This window comes from Elgaria multicarinata, chromosome 8 (genome assembly GCF_023053635.1).
Source record: "Elgaria multicarinata webbii isolate HBS135686 ecotype San Diego chromosome 8, rElgMul1.1.pri, whole genome shotgun sequence".
NCBI lineage: Eukaryota > Metazoa > Chordata > Lepidosauria > Squamata > Anguidae > Elgaria > Elgaria multicarinata.
In genome coordinates this window covers 92,696,550-92,716,002 of record NC_086178.1, presented here as the reverse complement: position 1 = coordinate 92,716,002, position 19,453 = coordinate 92,696,550, and the positions used below count along the sequence as shown (strand labels likewise).

General features: G+C 40.3%; 2 protein-coding genes across 3 annotated transcripts in view; both read left to right on the top strand.

The window, feature by feature from the left end:
* The window catches only part of LOC134403004 (prosaposin-like), a 29,729-nt gene extending 15,676 nt beyond the window's left edge, over positions 1–14,053 (top strand). The window contains exons 6-14 of one of the 2 annotated variants that reach the window (XM_063133013.1): positions 179–322; positions 918–974; positions 4,395–4,508; positions 6,235–6,330; positions 7,111–7,291; positions 7,447–7,610; positions 10,576–10,656; positions 11,607–11,714; positions 11,890–14,053. In XM_063133013.1, coding sequence (XP_062989083.1) covers positions 179–322; positions 918–974; positions 4,395–4,508; positions 6,235–6,330; positions 7,111–7,291; positions 7,447–7,610; positions 10,576–10,656; positions 11,607–11,714; positions 11,890–11,925 — 981 coding nt within the window. In that variant the 3' untranslated portion in view covers positions 11,926–14,053. The remainder of the gene's footprint in view (positions 1–178; positions 323–917; positions 975–4,394; positions 4,509–6,234; positions 6,331–7,110; positions 7,292–7,446; positions 7,611–10,575; positions 10,657–11,606; positions 11,715–11,889) is intronic. The other variant, XM_063133014.1, reaches the window with a different exon arrangement.
* A 4,182-nt stretch (positions 14,054–18,235) lies between these two features.
* Positions 18,236–19,453, top strand: part of LOC134403006 (prosaposin-like) — a 298,719-nt gene continuing 297,501 nt past the window's right edge. The window contains exon 1 of the mRNA XM_063133016.1: positions 18,236–18,371. Within this exon, the coding sequence (XP_062989086.1) occupies positions 18,311–18,371 (61 nt within the window). The 5' untranslated portion in view covers positions 18,236–18,310. The remainder of the gene's footprint in view (positions 18,372–19,453) is intronic.

Below are 19,453 nucleotides of genomic sequence, written 5' to 3'. Positions count from 1 at the left end.
CAAAGATTTCACCAGACATTACTCAACAGCAGTTTTCTGAAAGATGTTTTCTACCATCTGTGTTGTAACGGACTACATAAAAGCATTTCAAAATACAGTATAAAGCTTTATTCTATTAGAAGTGTGCACTAAGATGTTGCCATACTAAGATACACCAAATGCCTGTTTTGTTTTGCAGGGAAATGGGAAAGTGTGTACAGACTGTATTCAGCTAATAACTGACATTCAAGAAGCAGTGAGGGATAATACAACTTTTGTGAGTTCTCTGATTGAACATGCCAAGGAAGAGTGTGAACGCCTGGCACCTGGCTTTGTTGATATGGTAACTGAATGGATATAGTAATGTTTACTTTGTGTCAGTGGGATATGTGTTACAGTAGACCAACAAATGGTTTGCTTCTGTGGTGCTTAATCACACATTTGTCCCTGCTTAGTCTTTAAAATGTCAGAGCTGCCACTTTCTAAAATGGTAATCAGGATAAAAAGTATCTGTTCTCATAGTGACTTTAAGCTGACACTCGTTAAGCTCTAATATGTTTGGCAGGTCAGAGAGCTTATATGGTCAGGTTGAGACAGCGATCAAGGAGGCCAGGTTCAAATCCCCACTGAGTCACAAATTTGACTGGATGACCTTGGATCAATCACATCCTCTCAACCTAATCATCCTAACAACAACCCTGGCTAGAAGGCTGAAACTCTTGATTCTGTATACCACCCTGAGCTCCTTGGAAGAACGGCTGAATGAAAACGTAATAATGCTTATAGATTCAAAATGCAACTTGTGGAAGTGGCCAAAACATTCCTTTTGGGAACAGTAAAGAGTAAAATCATTTAAGTGGTGATATATATGGCTAGGGTGTGATATATTTAGTATTTAACTGCTGTCGTATTTGCAACTTATTTTTTCTCTCCAATAGTGCAAGTTGTACATCTCCCAATATTCAGACATGGCTATCCAGATGATGATGCATATGGTAAGAGGAATATCACTTATATTTCAATATTGTATTTCCTGCTCTGAAATGGACCTTTAATATCTCACTACTCAAATTAATATAGCAAGTCTCTTAAATTATCATAACAGATGTTTAATTGAATGTCAGATTACTTAGACTAAATGTTAGCTTTTTGTAGTAGAAGGTTTGGTTTTTAAAGATTTACTTTCTTTAAACTAGAGTTGAATCACCAGCAGTCATTTTTGTGTCAGCGGAAGTTTAAGTGACATTCAAGAATCGGTGAGGGTCCACCTAGGGCTGCAACAAAAATATATTGTACTCTGTCAGAGTGAATACCATTGAGTCTTTTATCTTTGCTTCACTTGGGCCTTTTAGTACTACTTTAAGTCTATCAGGAATGAATAAATATTTAATTTAAGCTTAACAAAACAATAACAATGAATTCCACTCTGAATTTAGCCCCTCGCAAGACTTCCTTCCTGTGAAATCTATGCACCATTCAGCTGGTTTATTATTTTCCTACTGTTAATTATCTTGTCTTCCTTTCTCTCCATTCTGTCAACAGCAGGAGCAGGTATGTGAGAAGCTTGCTTGTGGTGGTGCCTTGCCTTCTTTTTTTTTTAATCTCCAGCCTGAGAGGCTGTAGCATAATCTCTTTCTAACTTAGTTGGTAGTTCTAATGTGACACAAGTTCAGCTTTGACAGATTCAAGGAACAAACAGTGGCTTTGGAAAGAGTTACTTCCAAATGCCATTTGAAATTTCATCTCGACTATTCTGAATCAAAACCATGAGCCTCTTTGGTCTTCTTCTGACTTGGAAGCTCGGTTAACTAAAGTTCACATAAAGGGGCTCCATGAAGCCTGTGTACTCAACTTCATAGGGTAACATTGTGAGCAGGGCTTTTGTTATGCCCAGAACGTGACTTGGGCATAGATGTTAATTTTCTAATTAAAAGTTCTTGAAGACCTTGCGCCTGTCATGGTTTTTTGGCAATACATGTTGCATGTGTGTAATGCTGGATGTAGTATTATTTGGTATGCTAAAGGCAGTGCATTAATGAGGAAAACATGAAGTTTGGGAAGGAATGGGGAGAAGAAAGGCTTCTCTAAGTCTTAACTAGAGATGGTGGTAGGCTCCTCTTTCTGGCTGGCATTTTTGCTCTTGCATGAGAACACTATGGGAGACTGACTTTAAAAGGCTAAAGCTATATGGCTTACATGAAACGTGCGCGTGATACAGAAGGGAAAATGCATGCTTTATCCTGACCTCAGATTGTAATAGGAAAAAGAAAATACCTGCTTTTGTCTGTTTAGAGATGGGAGGGAGGAATGGATAAACACTTTCCTTCTTCCTCAAAGATTGTCTGGAAGCAGTCATACAAGATTGCTTTCTGGTAGGCTGTAGTAAGAAACTTATTGGGAAACAGTTGCGTCTTGGAGCACTTGTGCAGTGAACTGCAGTATCTTCTGTTTGTAAACTCATGCATTTAGAATTGCTGGTGCTGCAAATGTTTCATATATGCAGCTTAATAGGTCAGATCAAATGTCACAATAACATGTAGTTTACCATGATGGGACAACAGTGGTGTAAATTAGAAAAAATATTTATTGTAGTCTTAACAGTGCTTCATCAGGGAATTTCAGGAAGAAGAAACTTGAATTTGAATATGCTGACACTTCAACCTCCTATGCTGCAAGTACCATTAGGATCTGGAACCTATTAAGACTACAATAAATACCTTGTCTCGTTGACCCCATTGTTTTTGCATCTTGTTTTAGAGTCTCCTATTTTATCTTGCCACGATGGGAGTAAGCTGCAGTGAATCTTGGGCTCATAGGCTCTACCCACTTTTCTTATTTTGTGGTTACCAGGAGGAGAGGAGAAGCTTTCACTGCCACTTTGATTAACTGGAGCTTATCATTTTTCTAGAACCAGCCAAAACTGCTTATTCTGTTAAACTGTTAAACAAGCCAGCTCCAAATCATAGATTATGAAGCTGGTTTGTTTCAACAAGCCACAGTTGTTAATCATAGTTTTAGGATTCACACCTAAAGCTAAACTATGGCTAATCTAAAACAAAAATGAACACTGCTCTTGTGGCTGTGTTGGAGAGGAGAAGAGATGGGAGATTATATGAGCTCAAGACTTGCTGCAGCTCACTCTCATTATGATAAACCATAGGGGTTTTTGTGTTGTCTGAGGCAGCTCACTGTCCCTTGAACAATATTAGGTTGCCCTGAGAACAATATTTAATGTTCTTGAGAATATTGGCAAAACTGGAAAGTACATTAAAGTGTTTATCTTAATTTCCAGTTACAATATGCATATCATTATCCCAGGTTCTTTATACTTAGTTGTTTTTAAATTACAGGCTTGTTTTCAAATTACAGGCTATTTATACTATTTCCTCTCCTTTACAAGACTTTTAGTGGTGGTAATAGTAGCTGCTACTACTACTAAGGAGCATATTCCATGTGAACTTAGTTCAGAATGGCTTGCTGTTTTGTAGAGGGAATGGTATTTGTTTAAATTGTACTTGCAGGTGTTAACTGCAAAGAAGGGGGAATTCTATGAATACTTCATAGCTTTAAAGTTGGGGGGGGACCTATGGAGTGTACAGTTTCTAAAAGATAAAAACCAGCAGTTATGGAAGTTCAGGATGATGTAAACACTGCAAAATCTATAATAAGTTTAAATAATGCATATCCACTGTATAATACATTATAGGTAGAAAGGTATAACAGCCAGTACCCCTTTAGAATATGGAACATATTTTCCTTTCAGTCCAGGAGAGGGCTACCAATTGTTAAACCGCAACTGCATGTACATATCTGGGTAGACCACGCTCTTCTAATATAGAATTATGACTTAGGGGCTGCTATTAAACTACTTAATATGAACTACTAACTGAAATAGGGACAGAAGAGAAGTCCATTAATCCCTTATATTCACCGAAAAATCCTCTTCCATGCCGGTTGTAATGGATTATAAATATAGTATCCAGCAAAATGAGTCTAAATGAATTTTGTAGAAAACCAGATATTCATTAGTATACTAAGTAGTACTTGAATACTGCATAAATATACAGTTGTGATTATATCAAGCAAAGGAAGCCCCAGTATGACTGTATTTGCATTCCTATGACTTATTGTTCTAAAGCATATGGCTTTCTGTCTCTGAGTGTGTTGGGGGGATACTCTTAGGATGTATACAAGCTGCTGAACTTTGTTCTGATCAAGTTCTAAGCAACTTGTTTTACTATAGAGTTGAATTGCTAAAAGCAGTTGGCTTATAGGGTCAATTCAGACAACTCACAAGTCACATCCTCTGAACTACCTGCTACTGAACTAATTCAATGTAGTTGCTTAAGATGAACTAATCCCCTTTTGTGCAGACTCTAGGAAATAACTCATGTAACTGTTCTGTATGTCTACAGCAACCAGAGGCCCTTTGTAACATGTTTGGATTGTGTTCTTCTCTGAAATCTGTACCTTTCCAGGCTCTGGTGCCTGCGAAAGTTATCTCTCAGGCAAAGGTAGAACCAGTTGAGGTAAGGCTTCGTATTCTTCCAATGTACTTTGGAAATAGGGAGGGCAGTTATGTTGTGACCATTCCTTTTCTTTTTATAACTTTATGAAAGTGGTTGTGTGGATGAGAGTAAAATTTTGTAAGTGTATAAATACTTTAATATATTTCCTTAAGGTTCTGTTCAGAATCAACACCATTAGAATAGATTGGTAAATTCCTGCCAATGTAATGAATGCTTAATGTAATAATTGAAGGAAACCTGTTGCTGATACATACCTGGATGGGTCCAGCTCTCAGTGCAGTTCTTGACGTGTCAGGCCTACCCAAAATGGGATGAAGAGAAGGACGAAAAATGGCATGCTGCTGTCTGTACCCCTAAAAAAATAAAAACCAATATTACCAATTTTCATACTTTTAAGTAATGGTGTGTAATGGCTTGATTGAGAAACAAATTCTAAGTTATGGATCCCCTCCCCTCTTTTTAGTTTGAGGGTTTTACTGTGAACATAGCATGGTGCTTAAATGGCCCTGAGGTTTCTCCTAGATGGAGAGCTCTTATTGATGGTTTAGGGTAAATAAAAAGCTGCTATTCTGAAAGATGAGAGTGGAACTGTTAAGTCTTGATTCCTAGGTACTTGAAGTGTGTTTATACACATCTTTGGCAACTAAACTTAAATTATCTTGACCACTATGGCTGTAGACTAAGGTTTATCCCAGGATCGTCCCAGGTTCGTCCCTGCCTGAGCGCTGGATGCCCTGTGTGGCACTTAGATGAACAGGTTTGACCCCAGGACAATCCTGGGATAAACCTTAGGTCTAGCTACGGCCTATGTCTGTATCAACCAAAGCCTGAATAGATTTTTACATTTGTATATCAAAGACCTTTGCCTGAGATCCTAGAGAACCACTCTAGTAAATATGAGTAAATATTGGCTAGATGGATATATGGTCTGACCTTAATATTTTTAAAAAATATTAAGCAGCACATTAAACTTTAATGGGCTGTTTTTAAATTTGATGCATTTTTTTTCAAGCCAATCCAAGCAGGTGCTGTTGGATGGCAAAAACGTGCAGTCATGTATTCCTGCCCCCCTCCCCGCAGTTGTATACATGAGCTGCTCTAGCTGCAGCCTATGGCCCGAATCTAAACAGAGCATTTGTAGTACCTAGGATCATAATCCCAAACCTTTTTGTCTCTTTGCACTTTTAATTCTGTTGTGCATGGGAGAAGAATAAAACACTGAGTTTGTCTTGAGCCATCTATGCAAGGACATAAAACTTGCTACTGAAAGTCCTGGCCATATAGTTATCAAGTACTGAAAGTTTGGGCAAAACAGTTTTTCAATAACGAAAGTTAATGTCTACTTTTTAAAAAAACAACTCATGAACATTTATAATTGGCCACAATAATACATAATTTGTTGAATGCTACTTATAATGTTGGTTTTAAATATGGATGCTATCTATGGTTTCTTAGAGTTGTGGGTTCAGTTTTAAGGGATTGTGCAAACTTCACATTTATGGTGAATCTTGAAAGTAATATGTTAAGTGATTTTTCGAGGTGAGCAGTATAACAAATATTAAAAAGATGAAAGCTAATAAAATTTTGAAGAGTTATCCATTCTGTAAATTCTACCCAAAAGTGGATTAGAACCAAAGTCATACTGCATTTTCTGTTTTTGCAGCTGATTGTCTATTGGACTATGTACTGACAACTCTTTATCAATATTCTTTATTCTAATACATAGAGTAGTCTGAGTCAAACCGAATCTTTCACTCTGTGTGATGCATGTACGATTATGGTGGAAGAGGTGGCCAGTCTTCTGGAAAGTAATAAGACAGAGGTATGTCTTACGCTTCGCCTAACCAATGATTAAATAGAGACAGTAAAATTACTTTTCACACTAAATACAATTTACTATCTAGAGAATTAATATTTGCTGTGGTGGTTAAAGGAGAAGTTATTACTATAGTATTGTAGTGTTTTGTGGCATAATTACATGTTATGCTTATTATGCTCACATGAAATCTTAAGAAATTTCCTGAGTCCTCATAGGTGATACTTTATGTATCAAACTCTGTATCCCCCCCACACACACACACACTGCTAGTCTTGTGTATTCCGCATGAAGTGACTTTTTGCCTACTTGGAGAGTTTGGGGAGGGTATGTTGGAATTGTGAGGGCGGTGCCCCAACAACTTTCTAGAAAAACCTCTTGACTTTTCCAACACTAAAACCTATGTGCTGGCTATCTTGGCTAGGCAGGAAGACGGTGTCCTCCCACAAGCCTTGTGATATTGCCAAGGAAGTTATTTATTCCACCTCTAAAACATTGAAGTGTTTTGTACTACCTTTATGATCTCTTTAGCTCCAGGTGACCTTTTTATTTACCCAGTCCCTTCTAAAATGCTTATTTTAATTGAACAAAAACTGGACTTTTGATGTATAAGTTGTGTATATTTTGTAAATTTAGATATATACTTTTAATGGTGCATTTTAGTGTCTTTGATGTTTACTTATGGTCTTGGATTTTACTGGTTTTGTAAGCCTCCAAGGGAAAATGTGATGGGCTACCATTTTAATTTTTATTATTAATAATAATATTTCATTTTGCATGTACTAGGAGGAGATCGTATTCGAAATGGAAAAAATATGTTCTGTGCTACCTCAAAAATTCAAGCAAGAGTGCAGGGACTTTGTGGAAGTCTATGGGAAGTCTATCATTGACATGCTGTTAGAAGCAACTAATCCTAAAATGGTGTGTGTACTGCTGAAATGCTGCACAGACAATGCATTACCTGCTGGTAAGAATTTGAATAAACCAATGCAAGCACTAGTTTGCTCATGGTTTTGTTTTGTTTTGGGGAGATTCCCCCCCCCCCAATACTGGATTTTCTAATTCTTTTAGTGGATGGAGAAAGTCATTCTGGACATAACATTTGACTTTGTGTGTTCTCAGAAAAAATTGTTCCAGTGCAGACACAAGTTGGGGCTTTGTGTGATGTATGCAAGTTGATCGTTGCTTATGCAGACAAGGAACTGGCAAAGAATGCTACCAGTGCTGAGATTGAGGATTTTCTGGAAAGAGTCTGCCGCTTCTTGCCGGAGTCTTTTAGTGACCAGGTAAAATGATAGGAATGATTAAAACTGAAATAACAGACAGTGTGAATTTAAAGCTTAATACGTTGTATGTGTGACAAGCCTTAGCTTCTGCTTAATCTTCAGGCTGATGTACTATAAGGCCTGCTTGTGTATGGGCTGAGTTTGGCACATGAGTAAGATTCAGCACAAAACCTTGCTAGGAACACCAGCATTGTGCTGCTTCCCTTCTGCTTGCTGTATTTCTTTCCTGTGTAAGCAGGAGATAAATGTTTAATCCTACCAAGTCACCAGTAGGCTAATCTTTAATTGGGATGAGGTGCTAATGAGGCAATTAGTCTTGGTAGAAGAAGATGGAATCCAAGAAATGAGACTAAAGACACTGCAAATTGGTTAGATGTTTTTAGGGGAGCATTTCCATATGAGAGAGACTGATAGGTGTGTGTTTGCTTCCAAAATAGTTCTGGAATTAAGATTGTCTACTGACATTTGACCAGCCTAGCAAGATGGATGACCTTTAAAGGAAACTGAGATTTTCTAAAATACGTATGGCTTCTTGGAATATTTTGAATAATTTTACATTTGTAATCTGCCCTGAGTGCTCTAGGGCAAAAGGGTAGCCTGATGATTTATAATATTGGAGGAGATAGTTCTCTACTTTCTGGATTAGGAAGTTGTGTAGCTAAGTGTCTGAAGCCAAACCAGGCAACTGGACTAACACTGCCCCCACTCTACTTCTTTGTAACACTTAACATGAGCAATTTGGTAAGCATTCATATACCTATGGCCTACATTGCACCTGTTTCAGTATCGGTACCTTTCCCTATATTGAACATTGGAGAGAGCTTCAGATGTTAAATGTGACATGAAATTCGAATGACAAGATGCTTCCTATACTCTGTGCTGTTCTGCAATATCTGAATCAGAACTTTCACCCGTTTTCTTCTCCCCACCCCAATGTGAAATATGTATACTGTTCTGTCATTGGGAACATAGCATCTTCATGAGGGACTAGTGAGTAAAAGCAAAGGCAACAGGAATGCTGGGTGGGCTGCAGAGGGCACTGTGCTTTGCACAACACCCATACAGTGGACATGTTCATACAACATGCTAGTTCATGATGGATGACTAGCCATGCTCTGTGGATTGTTTTGCAAACAGCCCACAATATGTGGTTAGCTCATCTGCCAGATGATCAGGCAAGCAACCCACAGTGTGTTGTTTGTTTGCCCCCTCGTCTCCCTTTCAGTCCTCCACCTGGCATCCCAGAGAACCTGGCGGCAGATCCGTCTTGTCTGTCACCAAGTCCTCTTTCCTAGCTCTAATGGCTATCTTGATCACAGTTGGAGTCCTTTGAAAATTTTACCTGCCTTTCTGGTTTTCCGCAGATGTCCATCTGTACAACAGTGGGAAACAGAAGGATACTGGCTTGTCCCTCCTGCACCCCCCTGTATGTTACCCGTGGCAAACCTTCAGGGGTGCAGGCACAGATAGCCATATCCCCTTCTCCATAAAGTTTCCTCAACACACACACACAGTACTGCTCTTACCTGATGTTTGCACTACTTGCCCCATTCTGTCAAATGTCTTGGTCAGTTTCATCCCTGCTCTCATCAACTGCTTCCACGCTTTAATTTCTTCATGGCTCTATTGCGAAAGATAACCCCCCAAAAAATTAAGAGGGGAAAAAAAAAGTCGATGCAAGTAGAAATTAGACCGGGGAAGGGGTCAGGATGGGCAGACAAGACAGGTTCTGCCATGGAGGATCCTGCTTCCCCCCCTTTTTATTTCTTCATAATGCTACAGCACTATTCCTCTATAGTGAAAGACTGACAAAAACTTGGGTAAAACAACCCTAACAACTAGCCATTGGTTGTTGCTGTGGCTTGTTAAAAAAAATTAACCCATCCCGTGCAAAGCTTTCCAGGTTTGGACAGCGTGCTAACCCATTGTGCGTTGTTCCAGACAGCGACCGATGATGGTTTGACATGTTGTGTGAACCCAGTCCCTGGCTGGGTTCAAACGATTGCAGGGGAAACCATGCAATATAGGTTGTTTACCCCACTGCTTGCGAGCCTGCCATTTGTTTAATTACCTGCACCATGTTGCAGGTTGACATGTCCTCTGAATACACCATGCAGCAGGAGTGACTTCTAACCCACCCTACAACCCCTACTACAAGCCATAGGTTGTGGTCTGGGTTAGAAGCTAATTCCGCACAGGTGACTCAGCAAGGCACAATGTGGCATTGGTAATTAAGAGAGCCAATGTGGTGTAGTGGTTAGAGTGTTGGACTGTGAGTCGGGAGATCCGTGTTCTAGTCCGCACTCGGCCATGGAAGCTCACTGGGTGACTTTGAGCCAGTCACAGACTCTCAGCTCAACCTACCTCACAGGGTTGTTGTGAGGATAAAATGGAGAGGAGGAGGAGGATCATGTATGCCATCTCGTGATCCTTAAGATGGAAAAAAAGGCAAGATATAAATTCAATAAAAATAATTATGCAAATAGGAAGTATGCATGGGGCGGGGGGAAACAACCTATACTTTATGGTTTCCCCTTGTGACCCAGGTGAACCGGACCAATATCTGATTCAGTGGGCCAGTTTGCATGATCAAGTAAGCCACCATGGCTTTAACCATGATGGCTTGTTTAAATTGTTGGTGCATGATGGGTGCCGTTAGCCTAATTATTTAGATGGGTGTGACTTGCTGTGTCGTCTGAACCTCGGTGGCATGGTTTGTTTGAAAGGGGGATGGGAAACAACCCTCAGATTACCCAACAGGCCATGGGTTATTGGAGGGTTGTTTCCCTCAAATAAGCCATGCTGCCTGGATTTGGACAGCACAACAAACCTTACCTGGGCAGGTAATTAGGGACATGGCGCTCAGCAAAAAAAGTGACCCTGGTTCTAGACTGTTTATCTTTTCTTTTCTTTATGATCAGTTGGCAGGGATTGTGTCTCATAATCTTGTTTTCTTTTTAAACAGTGTGTTCAGTTTGTGGACGAGTATGAGCCTCAGGTTGTGGCGATCTTGGCACAAGTGATGGATCCTGGTTTTGTGTGTACTGTAAGTACTACAGCTAGAATAACTGTTCATAGAATACACTTTAGTGCAGAGTCCTTCATGTAAAAATTGGTTTTGCAGTTCAGTTTTGGAAATCTAGCATCTCAATTTAGGGCTTTATATAGACCAGCACAGCACATCATCTTAAAGTTACATATGTCTGCCTTTGTTTTTCTGAACAGATGGAGGTCTCATACTGCTGTGTGTCCTTAAATTCTGACTGGATTTACACGATCACAGATAGATAATGTGGCTCATTTCCCTCCCTGCATGTGCTTGTCATGAGCTGCCTAATTAGCCTCACCAGGCACAGGTAGTCATTACGTCTGAACCTGGCGAGGGTGAATAGCTGGGGTAGTTTACAAATCACTTTGAAACCACCACACTAGCCACCCAACCTCACTGTGTTCCGACATTACAACAACCCATAGTTTGTTAACAGTAGGATGTTGGGAGCATACAGGTGCAAAGAAGCATGCTAGCTTCCAAACCACATACCTATGTCAGCTTTGTTAAACTACACTGTGTCTCTGGTTGTTCTTCATGATGTGTGAACCCAGAACTCTGGGTTGATGAGGGAGAGTTTGAACCCGTTTGTTCTTGGGTTCAAAGCAGAAGTGGGTTGGGAGCTTAATCATCTGTACTTGGTCAATCGTGTGTTTTAAGCAAACAGAACTCTTAAACCAGTTTGACCAGCCACCACATAATGGTTATTCTTTGGTACCTACCTTTTAAATGTATTTTTAACATGTTTTTAATCTGTTCTTTTATTTTATTTGATTTTCCCACCTCTCCAAAATTCTTGAATGGGGAACAGTATATAAATACTGTAAATAAATAATATTGTAAATAAATAAACCTCGGGGGAAGCAATAATGGCTAGCGGGACTAATCCAGATTTTTATTGCAACAAACTAGTAACTACACTTATTGTCCCCCTTTTCATCTTACAGTCACTTGGAGTCTGTGTAACATCCTCACAGCATCTTCTGGGGACAGAAGTGTGTGTCCAGGGACCTGGCTATTGGTGCAAAAACATGGAAACTGCATCTCAGTGCAATGTGAGTAAATGAGATTTGTATGTCCTTATGTAGCCCTATAAATGGCCCAGTGTTTCTGGCAATTATCATCTTCCCTGTAAATACCCTGAGGACCTAATAAAGCTTCTGATCATTTTGTTCATAATACTGGTGGGAACTAAGTTCCTTCTGACCTTGTCTTGCATATCTTTTGTAGGCTATTGAACACTGCAGACGTCATGTGTGGAACTAGAAGAAATGCCCACTTTGGCCAACTCTCTTTTTTTTCATTCTTGAAGAAAACAAAAAGGCAAGGGTTAGGCAAGCAAGAACAAAATCTTGGTACCCTGATCTCCTCTGGAAGGATCCCCAGTGTTGACTTAAAAGATATTTCTGACTCTAGTTTTAGTTCCTTATGGTACACATGATGAATACACAGTAAATCATCAATGGTTGTCAATTCGCCTGAGTGCCTCTGAGAAGGAGTGCTTGTATAAGTATATGTAAGTAAACTAAGGACACTGCTGCTGTGTCTGGATTAATTTTAAAAGGCACTCTTGCTGGTGACTAACTTCTGTCTGTGAAGTACTCTTAATTAAAACAGTTGTTGAAATGATGCTCCCATGTGAATAATTAATTGGTAGAAGAACCCCTTAAGTTAAATTCTTACAAATTAAGCATGTGTAATGTTAAGAATTGGTTAAAATAATTGTAAAATTTAAGAATTGGAACAAAGCTGCACAAACGTCCAGGAGTAGCTTTTCTTCTGTAGGAATTTTCCAAAGAGATGATGTGAATATGCCCATTGGGCTTCCACAACTAAAGCTAAAATGCCATAATAGGATTTGTTAGTATAAATCCTGAGTTATATTCTCTTGAACTAGAAGATGGATGGCCCATGCAGCAAGTACTGAGTCTTCATTCAGGGCCTGTCATGCAGACCATACTATGTTTTAGACACTTAAAGAGTTTAAGATTTATGCAACCTATTCTTTTAAATGACTTTGGTCGCTTCTTGAAAGAACAAAGCAGTAAATTGCCATTATTAAACTGGAAAATCAAGTGGTGTACCTGATGTGTTGTGCATGTCGCTATTTTCCCTTGCTAAGGACATAACTAATGATTTATCACACCTTTATGGTAAGAAGACTCTCTGCAAAAGCCTAATAAAAAGAAGCTTGGGAAAAACAATGTTAGTGGTATGGTTCTAAAAAGTCAGTTTTTATTTTTTTATTTTATTTGGGTTTTCAGTCTCTGGCATTCCCTAATGTTGCCACCCACCCTTCTGCAGGGCTTCTGTCTTAGACTGTAGCTATTTGCATGATTAGACACTATCCTGGATAAAGCTAGAGGGAAGTTGGAATGCTTAGAAGCAGGATGTCATGTGATAGTATGCATCATGACATTTGTTTAAAGGACAGTTTTGTATGTGTTGGGGGGTATTAGCTGTGTGGCCCGTGGTTACTGTAGGCAGTGCCACTGAAGGTTTAGATAGCGGACTGTGCCATTTACCATGTCCACTAGTGGCTTATATATAACACATATTTCAAAATATCCTGCAAGCATACGACTTGAAAGCTGTAGAACAGTGTTTGGATAAGGGATGAAAATGATCCATCCCTTGATCAGAATGTATAGCTGTCTAAACAATTTGTTCAAAATATGGATAACTTAAACCAACTAACAAATATATCCATGAAGGAGCAACATATTAAAGTTAGACACACAGGAGTATAGAAACGCTTTTGGGGGAGGAAACTCATTTTAGTGGCAGCAAACTTAATTATTGGTTCAAGTAAGCTACAGTAATGATCTTCATGTAGCTTCACTTTATACATCCTAGATGCATTTGAGGGCATTGACATGATTCTATGACACTGATTTTTATGTCTGCTAGTTGGCTGTAAGTTCTTGCTACTCAGAAGTGAATACATGATACAAAACAACTGCTGTGTTTCCTTTTTACCTTACTGCAGATGTTAAGATCTGTTTAATCTCCTGCACTGATATAGAATAAACATTTGCCTCACATTAGCAATGGTTTCACTCCCTCTAATGATTGTCAGACATTTGCTGGAGTGTAGTGCAGTCAGACCATCATTCTAGATGCTATTTATTTTGCCTAATTTTTTTTTAGCTGTATGCAGAATTCAATTTCTTGCTTCTAGGAAGTGAACCTTTTCGATGAAGACTTGGAACTGGGATATTTTTGTGTCAGTATACTAGCATTCTAAATTTAGTGTTCTCATGGCATAAAACTTTCTACCTTCTAGGTATGAACTGGGTAAAACAAGCATTGCTACAACAAAACATTCTCTGTTAGATTTTTTTTTTTTTTTGCACTAAAGCTTCTGTAATTCAACAATAAAGGTGGAACTAAATTTGTCAAGTGTGTGCCTTCTTTACGAAATGTAAATTGGAAGCTTGTGAGGTGTCAAATGCAGCTCTTAATTGTTGGGAAGATGCACACTGTAGAATCTCCAATTGCAAGTTTCTAGGTTAGCCTAAACACCTCTGTAGACAATCTAATGTATAGTGTACATTGCCTGCAGCTCGACAGTGTTATAATTGCTAAGGGGTTGAATATTGACCTAATCTTGAATTCTGACCTCATTCTTCCATGGTTCTACATACTGTTTATACTCCAACTCTTCCCCCACATACTTTGCAGGGGCGGCGGCGGGGGGTGTCATATCACCCATGTGCATTTTCCCAATAAAGCTAATACTTTGCCTAGTGTAACTTTTGGATTGTAAAAACGGTTGGCTTGCTTGGAGCTTCTTGCTTAAGGTTCCTACTAAATCAGGCTTTTATTGTGCAGCTTCTTTGCCTCATTCAATTTTACAGACAACAATATCTCCCACTTGTAACCTCTTGTGTTTTCCTACTACTTTCTGCATTGTTTTTCTTAACACAAAATAAATCTGTCAAGGAGGAAGAGACAGAATTGCTACATAATGCATTTTGATTGGTAGTGCTAGAGACAGTGATATTTTGGAGTCTCGTCCTAGTTTTTTGTAAACTGCCCAGAGAGCTTTGGCTATTGGGCGGTATAGAAATGCAATAAATAATGTCCCAACATTTTCATTTATCAACCCTTCAATCCTGCCTGCTGTAACAAGTGAGAGACAGCAAGCAAAGAGTCAGCTGATATTACTGGTGATGGAGGTGCTGCTGCTTCACATTCTGTCTACATCTGAACTCTTAAAGAGACAGGCAAGAGTCTGGGTTACTAAGTGGCAACTCAAATTTTAGTTGCCAAACTTGTAGGTGACTTCGGTTATGACATAACAAGAAAATCGTCCTTGGTTCCTATATGAGCAGTACATCTCAATTTCTGTGATAAATGCCATTTTCCCCTGCTCCCAAAGCAACTAATGGAGCCATTAATTCCTAGGGGATTGTGCAAGGGGTTGTGGGGAGGGGGGAGAGAATGTTAACATATAGGTCAAATCTTTAAGGAATGATTTGGGGGCTAGTCAAAACCACAAACATGCTCGGCTAGATTGTATACCGCAGGTCAGAAACTGCATGAGGTCAGTAGCATGGGTTATAAGCAGTGTTAAGGAAACGAAATAAAGCTTCCTTCAGACAATGGAAGTCTTGCCCAATAGGGAAAAAACAACACCACAACCTTGTTGAAAGAAATGTCAGCAGACAAGGGATGCAAAAAAGGATGTTGATGAGCATATCACGAACAACCTTACTGCCAACAATAAATTATTTAAATACCTCAGAAGTAGGAAACAATTGTATGATTGAGTGGAAAGTGATTGAGTATTTGAATGACAAGGGAGTAACAGAATCCTAGGAGAATAATGAGATTGCAGAGAAGTTGAAAACTATTTGTCTTTGCTGCAGAAGATATAGGGCAGATAACAGTCCCTAAACTGATATTTTCCAGAAGAGAATCAGTAGAGCTGAAGCGAATAGTGCCAAGAAATGAAGTTTTAAAACCTTGACAGATCACCAGGCCCAAATGGTAAGCATCTGTGAGGGTTTGTAAATAACAAATGTGAAATTGATCTTCTAACAAAGGTGTTAACATATCCCTAAGACTAGGCTTTTGCCATTGTATCTTCTGGTACAATGTAATTCCAGTTATTAGAAAAGGATAAAGGAAATTACAGGCCAGTTAGCTTAAATTGGATATAGTAGAAGGACAAGTCTTAGGACATCTGTGCTGAAGCTATATTGATTCCTATCTCCTAAACCTTTTGGATGTCATTAAGAATGTCAACAAGCATATGGATAGCAGTAGTCCTTGTTTTTAACAAGGACTCTCACCAAAGCCTCATGAGCAAACTTGGCAATCGTGGGATAAGAGTAGAGGTCCTTGTGACCGTAACTAAGGAATCTGGGTGAGGCATCAGGACTTTGTCAAACATGGAAGCCCTTCTTTTTACAAAACTTAAGAATTTAATAGTAACGACTTAACCATTAACACACTCTGAGTCCCTGAGTTAACTCCTAAATAACTGTCCAGCTGTTCTTCCTGGGCCCTGCGCGTTGCCCGGGTAAACTTATGCTGCTCCTGAAATGTTGTTCACTGTGGCAGGCTGCCCAATTCCATGCTCCTTACAGCCATTCTGTCCAGTGCTGCCATCCCTTGTCTTCCCAAAATCTCTCGAAAACCCTCCTTTCCTTTTTCTTCCTCCTTTTCTCTTTCTCCCATCTTCCCCCTTCCAACTGTTCCCAACTGCCACACCCTTCTATTCCCCTCCTGTTACCATGACAACCCATGTCACATCCTCTTTTAGGAAGGTTTCTTTACAAAACAGGAAGCAGAGTAGGAATAAACAGGCAGTTTTCACAATAGAGGGATGTAAATAGTCGGGTCCCCCAAGGATCTGTATTAGAAATGGTGGTTTTTAAGTTCTTCAGAAATTATCTGGGGTGAGTGGTGAGTTGACCAAGTCTGCTGATGTCACCAAATTATTTAGGTGCTCCAAAAGGATATCTCAGGATAGGCATTATAATGGAAATGGGGTTTACTATAAGCAAGTAAAAAGTGATGCATATTAGGGCAAAACATCTTAACTTTACATTTTCTCAGTGTGTGAGCTAGCAGGGAAGGGGTCCAACTTAGAAAAACGAGGCGGACATGATACAAGTGTATAAATTATGGCTGGTGTAGAGAAAATACTAGAACTTGGGGTCACCTGATGAAGATAAAGGGTGAGAGATTCAGAACAGATGAAGTATTTCTTTACGCAGCATGTAGTTCAACTGTCACAATAGCAATGGCCACCAATTTGGATAGTTTTAAAGGGGGTTAGACAAATTCATGAAGGATAAGACTATCAGTACAAGTCATGGTAGCTATATATTGCCTCCAGCATCAGAGACCGTATGCCTTTATATATTAGATACTGAGGAACATGAGAGGGAGGGTCCTATTGCTCTCACATCCTGCTTGTAGGATTCTCATAGGCGTTTGGCTGGGCACTGTTGGAACAGAATGCTGGGCTAGACAGTTCTTCCCTTCTTAATGGGGCTTTTACTTCCTTTAGGGGCATAAAAGTACTGTAGCGCCAAAGTCCCCTCTCGACACTCCCCAGGGTGGGGAATAGAGACAAAATGGCACTCTGTGGCAGGCACTTTGTAGCCTTCCAGATGTTTTGGCCTAATGCTCTCCTGGTCCCTTGCCATTGCCTCTGTTGGCCAAGGCTGATGGGAGTTATAGGCCAAAACATCTGGAGGGCCACAGGTTGCCTGCCCCTGCTCTGTGGAGTGTCAAATTTAGTTTGATAGCAAGCTAAATTTAGTCATTCTAGCTCTACTGAGTGCTATGCAGTGGTTTGGTGCTGAATTTTGTCAGCAACCCAGCAATTTTTAAGATTTATATCCTCTTTCCCCACAGCCAAGTGCAGCTCATGAACTGTGTGTCCAGGGGAAAAATGCCCGCATATCTACTGCAGTTGCCTTCCCTCATTTATAGGGGTGAAGGAAGAGAGAGACCAGGTCAGGCCTCCACCTGTACTTTATTTGCTCACCCTTCCTATAAGGAGCAAAGCAACTCCATTAGCTTGTAATGGGGTGAAGAAAAAGTGCTGCAGAATATTCTTTCCCAAACACTTGGATTTGTGGCACTTGGGAGCACCATGTGATGGAAGGCTTGTTTCTGCTTCAGGACTTTGGTCTTCTCTGAATTCAAATGTGAACTCAGTTGTACTGAGTTCAAACTGTATTAAACTGATTATGGCAGGTGTTCTAGTCTTTTCTGCCTGGTTCTCATAAGGACAGATTTCAATTTTAAAGAAGTGTTGGTAGAGACTCTCCGCATGGCACAACTACCAGCTTGGATTGTGTGTGAGTGAGAGAGATGTACAGAAGTGCACAGCCTCACTGACTTCAAATCCCTTCCCTTGGTTCTCATCCACTGGAGGAAATATAAGAGAAGCCACATTCTAGGTGTTCTGTAGAAACTGGAATCGCTTCTCACCTGGGAGTGCTCTTGTTCTTACAAATTATGTGCATTAATTGCATGAACCTGAGGCTGGGTGTGGCCAATGGTACTTGTGAAACCTCCGGGGTGTGGGTGTTCTCTTCATCCTGTTCCCTGTCTTGGGGATTGCTCATTATATACAGGAGGCACCTTCTCTCCTCATCACTGAAGGTTCATTACCACCGCGAACATGGAGGGCTTATGGAAAGGTTCGGTGGTGCTGGTGGTAGTCTATTTGGCTTCCTACCAAGGTAAGGCCAGGGTTTGTTTGTTTTTTGCCCTCTGAGACAGAGGATAGAGCACCTGTGGTTCTTAATGGAAGGAGAAAGGATAGAAGAAACACTTGTGTTGGACCTATAAATTGTGAAAATGAATGAGTAGAAATTAGTACCATTAATTCACTTCTCGAGAAAGTAGGGTGATTTCTTTGATGGATTTTTGAATAGGGAAGGTTTTCTGAAACAAATTCTGTGTTGGTGGGGGCTCAATTAAAGTGTCTTGAAATGCTAACCTCAGCTGCCACTGCTGTGCACAAAAGAGTATCAAAGCTCCCAAAGTATAGCAGCTGCTTGGCTTGCTGCAGTGTAGCAGAATATTAAGAAAGCCGAGTCTGTCCTTCAGAGAATATCCTTGTGTTTACTCAAATTGCTCCTGAAGATTGATAGAAATGTGTGTGAAGTTTCCGTGATTATGTTCCACTGTCTGCAATTGCCTCTAGGCTGAGCTGGTATATCAAGCTTCTAGACCAAGTGGGGAACCTTTTATGTTGTTGTGAACTCCTTACCAGAGATGGATGGCGCTGAAGCTGAAAGTGGTGGGGGTCAGCAGTGCCCTCTTATGCTCTACATCCCATCCCAATATGCAGCTGTGCAACTTAAAGGGAAAGGTGCCCAATTGTGAATAGGAGTCTTGGGGGGGTTGTAAACGTGGCAGGGTCCAAGAGAGGGGAAGTTGGAGGCCAGACCCACCTCATGGGCCAGCAGGTCCCCACCACCCTTGTCCTAACTAGGGGTGTGCACGGACCCCCTGCTCCGCTTCACTTCCAGATCCGCGATTTTCAGATCGGGCCGCTTCACCCCGCCCCCGCTCCGCCCATTTCCGCTCCACTCCGCTCGGAGCTCCGGATCCGGATCGGAGCTCCATTTCCCCCCCCATAGGGTTGCATTGAAAGCTAAAAAAGTAAACAACTTTTTTTCTGTTCAAGTTAGAAACCTCACATTTGGCACCATGACACCTCATGGACGTTATACACATGGACGCCAAGTTTCAAGGCAATCCCATCATCCCCTGATTTTTGGGGAATTTTTGAAAATCGGGCGCCCCATTCACACGC